This window comes from Coffea eugenioides, chromosome 6 (genome assembly GCF_003713205.1).
Source record: "Coffea eugenioides isolate CCC68of chromosome 6, Ceug_1.0, whole genome shotgun sequence".
NCBI classification, from domain to species: domain Eukaryota; kingdom Viridiplantae; phylum Streptophyta; class Magnoliopsida; order Gentianales; family Rubiaceae; genus Coffea; species Coffea eugenioides.
Window position 1 is genome coordinate 47,030,658 of NC_040040.1, and position 6,268 is coordinate 47,036,925.

A 6,268-nucleotide genomic window follows, 5' to 3' on the forward strand; every position below is an offset into this window, starting at 1 on the left:
TTTTGCCTTCCGTTTCAATGCAATAAGGGGGCGCACTTCCTCATCTCTTCCTTCAATGGAGACCCTTCTCTCAAGTCCTTCATCTCCTGTCTCGACTCTCGACCTATCTGGCAACCAGCAATACCACCACCACCGCCACCCTCTCCATATCTGCCGTCGTCGTCGTGCCTTTCTTCATCTCTCCAGCGTTGAAACCCTTGAGGAAGACTTCTTCTCAGGTGATGTCGATTACGCCTGCTCTGTCTTCAATCCCACCACTAAATTCCAACCCAATGGGACCTTTGTGATTCTCTCCAATTTCAACTACAATCTGAGGTTTTCACCCAACCCCATTGTGGACAATGGCGCCTTTTTCCCTCAAACAATTTCGTTGACGAAGACCGCAGCTACCGCATGGGGAGAGGAGACATTGGTGGCAGTGGTGATGGTAAGGCAGTAGTTGGGGGCTAGGGTTTCGATTAAAGTTCCGGAGGCCAAGTTGCAGAGAAAGCGGAGAGTGTAGAGGCCGGGAACGGAGTACTGGCGGAGGAGGAGAGGAAGGGAGCAAGAAGGACAGGTGAGGAGGGAGGAATCGAAGGGGTTGAAGATGAATTTGGGGGTGGAGGAGAGGTTGGCGGTGAGGACGGCAGTGGAGAGTAGTTGGAAGCCGAGGTAGTGAAGGATTGAGGTGGTAGTTGATGAGGAAGAGTATGAGAATGCGAGAGTTGGAAAGGAAGAAGAAGGGGGAGGGGCAGTGGGGAAGGGGGAAGAGGAGGGGGCGGCGGAGATGAAAAAGGAAAGGAGGATTTGGAGTTGGAGTTGCAGAGAGGCAGTGGGCATTGGCATTGGTATTGTTGTGGATGAATGGGATTGAATTGTTGGATGATGCTTTTGAAGATTTTGCTTCGTTGAATTGTCAAAAGGCTGATTCCACTTTGTATATGTGCATGCAGATGGTGGAATTGGTTGTGTCATTTATTTTTGGGTTGCCATTGTTGGCTGAGAAAGAGTGGGGGAGAGGTAGTTCCGAAGTGTCTAAAATACCCCTCCGGGGTTTCTCAATTAGGAGCTTGATTGACATTATGCGGTGGCGCCGCCGCTAAGTTCCTTGATTGGAACCGAAATATAAGTTTAAGGATTAAATTGGCTAAAAATAATAGATAGGGACTAAATTGACGGAGAAAAAAAGTTCAGGGACTAAATTGGCCATTTTCCCTTTATCTTTCCATATGGAAAGCAAGCTATCAGCAAATCCAAGATTACGCGCCATGTCTATTTTTTACGTTCTTTGATGTACCTCTAGCTAATTCAGGGACCACATTTTGTAGAATTAGATGATCAATATTTGGCCAAAAGAAAAAATTGTAAGTCTCATGTAACGTGGTGTACGTTGCTTTAACTTTATATGTGAAGCTCCACAAAAAAATTTCAAATCTTACTTGCCCTTTACCCATTTTTGTATATTTTATACACCGTTTAACATCTAGAAAATATAAAGAATTGCTACCTGACAATGGGACAGGCTGGTTGGATTTGATTGATGGATACCATCACATTCTCAAGTCTTGACTAAGATGCCTTTGGGAGATAGCTTGTGAGAATGCGCGCTGTACGTAACAACTTTAGTTGGGGTCTTTCTTGCTATATCTTGGGACATGTTTGTCGAAAACGAGTTTTCAAAGTGCATTGCTTCCGAAATAATTTCTTTTCATGTATTTATGGGCAGGATTATGGAGTAAATATTGCCCAATTTAAAGTTGACGTTTGATAGTATGCTTTTTTCCATTGGCTAAGCGGCTGCTTCTAAACTTAGGTTTTTTGATACTAGCAGGTAAGGGTGTTCAAACTACAAGAAAAATCAAAACACTAGCCAACTGAAAATAGATCTAATATCGAATATCAATAATACGGATATTCATAAAATCATTTGATATTCAATCTTTAAAGTTTGGTAACATATTTTGGGAATAGTTATTAAAAATTGATTCCTACTTATGGACTGGAGTACCAAATTTTATTTTTCTAATAATATATTATATTTATTATGTTCCTACTAATATACTATAATATATAGTAATGTATTAGTAAATAGTATTATATGTTATAATTTATGATTCTACAGGATTAACTAGTTCATTAAGATAAATTTTATGTATAAACCTTTGGTAGTCTCTAATTTGAAATGCTGTTTATGTATCATAAGAAATACTAGAATATTTCAAATTTTTTAAATACAAAATGTACTTGACATTGTTATTGATTAAAGAATAGGAACATGTGAAGCATATTAATTCACTTGTCAATAACTTTTGTGTTGTTGATTACACATCAAATATGCTTCATTAATCTAATTAATAAATCCATTTCAAAATTTGGATGTTGCCAAAATACATTGCTAAAATTCATTAGTGATCCGCTTTTTCATGTTAGTGACATCAAAACCATAGGCAGCCTTCCATGGATACCAAAGGGTCTCAAAGGAAGGAAGGAAGGAAGATACATACAACACCTATGGATTGCTGTAACATAGGAAAAGCAACTACAGTGAACTGAAAAACTAGCTATTAATCAAATGAATAAATTGCTTTTTACCCTCTTGCAATTTGGTACTTTACCACAAAACTTTGCTAAGATTTAAAAATTTACATGTAACCCTCACATAATTTGGGTTAAATTGTCACCATTTAATTTTTCATTAAAACTAACGGTCAATATTTAAGAGTCAATATCAAACGAATAAATTGATAAATTCAACATTTCACTACTTTTTTTCCCAAATACAAAAAAAACAAGAAAGAGAAATAATAAACAGGTAAATAAGAAAGAGGAAATACCAAAACTTTAATAACTGCAAATATCATTATAGGCTCCTAAACCAAATATTTAATAACTAAAAATCTTTAACGTTATTTTCTATTTTCTATTTATCTATTTTTTATGTTCCTTTCTCCCTTTTGTATTTGGAAAATTAACATTTATTAAAATTTAGTAGGCCAAAATATAGCTTTTTAAAATCATCTCTTTTCTTTCCAAAGAAAAGAACAAAAACAAAAAAAATTGTGAAAGGGTGAATTTGTCAATTTATTTATTTGACTTTGATTTTTTAATGTTGACTATTAGTTTTAACAGAAAAAATAACACTAACACTTAATTCCAAATCATAAGGAGGTTATATATAAAATTTTAAACTACACTAAAAAAAGTTTTTAAACCATAGGATGGTTATATAATAAGGTACCAAACAACATAAGTGTAAGAGGTAATTTACCCTAATTAAATTAACATGTAATTAACTTGTGCCGCCCCCGCAAGAACCCCACTTTGGGAGTTGTTCACATCTCAAATGTATGTTTTCCTTTTTCTGATTGTTGAATTTAGCTTCTTATGAAGGAAATGAGCTGAATGAAGTCTTTTAACAAGATTCTTCTGACTGATGCTGAAATCATTGTCCATCTGCGAAATAAAGGAAGGTTCAGTCAGATAATTCGTCAATTTACAAAAACGTAGAAATTGAAGAATCTTTAAAAAAAACTATTGAAAAAGCTTCGCTAATTTCTCAATATAACATTATAAGTGAAGAACATACAGCAGTTCTACGGTGAACAAAGACCTTTTTTATTCCTCCAGTTTTTCATAAGACCTTTTTTCTTTTCTCAATATAAGGATTGAACAAAGACCTTTAATCAATGGATTGTAAACTGGGATTACCTCTGCAACAATGATAATCTCGTAAGTTATTCCCACAAATGGTATGATGTTACCACTAATTACAGTCAAGTTGAGCTTTTCAATCTCAGAAAGTATGTTTGCAAGGACATCTTTCTCTTTCTCACATCTGATTGTCAGAAGGATTTTCTTTTCATACATTCTGACTTCAATCTCAGGAAGCTGTTCGTCAGAGCAAACAGAAGAACTTTTAGTGATAGAACAACTGCGTTGTTCTTCATGAACCTGTGACTTCTTCACAACCACAGCTTGATTTGGATTATATTGCTTTAATTTGTTGTTCTCTTCTTTCAGCTGATTGATGTATTTGAGAGCTTCTCCCATGATTGAAATTCTGTCCGTCTGAAAAAATATCAAATTTTCTTAGTAAAACCTCCAAGAAATTGGAAAAACAATGTGCAGAAAAATAACTTATTGGACATGAATATAGCACAGTGATAAAGTGCTTTTGTCAACTCCTCGTCCTACAGAAAGGATTTCCTGTCGATTCTCAGAGTCTCAATTCCTAGAACTTAAAAGCATTTCCATTACTGTTCCCCTCATTACGTTACGGTTCTCAATGAACAATAAAAGAAATAATTCAATTACCTTTGTGATGCCTGGAAGAAGTGTAGACAGGGCAATGAATTGCTTGTTAAGAGTCTCTCGCCGCCTCTTCTCCGCTAGCAAATTTTTCTTATATTGCAATCTCCTTGCTGCTAAACTAGGGATCTTATTCTTCTGATTTGATGTACATGGTGATTTATCATTAAGTTGTTCAGGCATAGATGATAAAGGGAGTATATCATCAATACGGTCGACACGTGAAGAAGAAGACTTACAAGGACTGGAAAGGTTTTCAGGAGTGAAGAAAGAATTGCCAGAAAAAAGCTGATCTAGAAAGGCTGGGAACAAATCCTTTTCTTCTAAAAAATAGTCTAGTTCACAATTATCACCTAAAGTAGCTTCTATGTCCTCTGGAGAAAAATCTGTGAAGGGATCCATATTCTTTTTTGCAAAATATTTGCCTGAGTTTTTCTTTGGGATTGTACCTTTTCGCAAGTAACACTACTCAGGGAATAGTGGTTTATATACTCGAACCTGAGGTTTATGGAATCTGGATTTAAGATAAGGAGATGGGAGTTTAGACTGGAAATGAATAATTTAACTTAAGGTTTGCGTCAAAACTGAGTTGTACTGTAACTTTGTGCATGTGAATGGCACTGGGGAATTAATTCGGCCTGGATAGTTTAAAGAGGGCCACATGTTTGGATCTGGTAGTTAGGGATAAGAAGAGTGTGGAAGGGTTGAGAGAGATAGAATAAAAAAATTGTCTGCTACATTTACCAAACTAAAAGTATTTTCCTTTTTTAGCCCCCATTGAAATTTTATATTAGCTCCGCCACTGCTTTTGCAAGCATGGACATATAAAACATGGTCTAATTAGTTTGTTGAGCACAGATGATAGCAATTCTGATGTAAGTAAGCTTTGTGGTTAAGGTTTGTTGTATATAAACAAATAGTCTGATCATCATCTTTAGAGATGAGAATATAGACAAATGAGTTTGATTAAGTTAATTCATGCAATGACATGGCATTGGAAATTTGGAATCAATCTAATATCACTATTTGGGTGAAATAACGTTTGCACATTGATCTACTAATCCCATTGCAGTTGGGATAAAACAACCAGACGAGAATGGTTGGAAGATGGGACGAAAGGAGTATATACCTCATGATGTAATTTTCTTCCCTAAATATTCAAATACCTACTGTAAACATGATTTAATGCAAAACCTATATCGGTTTCTTTTCTTCCCACCTTTCTCATTGTTGGCATATTAAATTAAGCAAAAAAAAAAAAGAAATTTCTACATTATTATTTAGCAGTGTTTTAATCAAGTTACGATTTTAGTAAATTCAATTTGAGTCAAGTTATGGTAGTTTTATTATTTAAGAATTAATATTTTATTAGAAAATTTCTTATGATTATAAGACTTATTTATTAAGTGACGTAGTTTACAATTAGGGAGTCTTACTATTATATCAGTTAAGAAGACTGGAGCATTGAGAGCCTTGTCATTATGTATGATTAATGATATATTAATGATATTTATTCCTCTCTCTCCCACACATACTTATTTGTGTGTAAATTGCCTTCCCATAGACATGGATTCTATAAAATATATCTCCTATATCTTTGGTGAAATTTTTTAGTTCTACATATGGTATTAGAATCCTAGGTTTGAGAAATTAATCTAGGGGTGCCTGTGAATATTGAAGAATTGTCCTGGCTACAAGGTTAGTCTTGAATATTTTCCGCCATCAGAGTTAGTATAAAAATTACTGCAAAGAAGTTATATTTTTAATGAAAATTTTAGTTTTACATATGGTATTAGAACCCTAGGTTCAAGAAATTAATCTTGGGTGCCTGTGAATATTGAAAAATTGTCCAGACTATAAGGTTAGCCTTGAACATTTTCAACTGTTAGAGTTAGAGCACAAAAAGTACTATAAAGAAGTTAGTTGATTGAGTTAAACTACAAAAATGGTCATGGAGTGTCCAGTTGGTGAACATTGGACA

The 6,268-nt window shown here is 34.9% G+C and overlaps 1 protein-coding gene across 1 annotated transcript; it reads right to left on the reverse strand.

Moving 5' to 3' along the window:
- Positions 1–3,155: 3,155 nt before the first annotated feature.
- LOC113776157 (transcription factor bHLH18-like) lies at positions 3,156–4,792 on the reverse strand. The gene is made up of 3 exons (XM_027321257.1): positions 4,294–4,792; positions 3,688–4,047; positions 3,156–3,432 (listed from the first exon to the last, which is right to left on the reverse strand). Exons 1-3 carry the CDS (start codon positions 4,687–4,689, stop codon positions 3,319–3,321), a joined length of 870 nt encoding a protein of 289 aa, XP_027177058.1. The 5' UTR covers positions 4,690–4,792; the 3' UTR covers positions 3,156–3,318.
- Between the last annotated feature and the right edge of the window lie 1,476 nt (positions 4,793–6,268).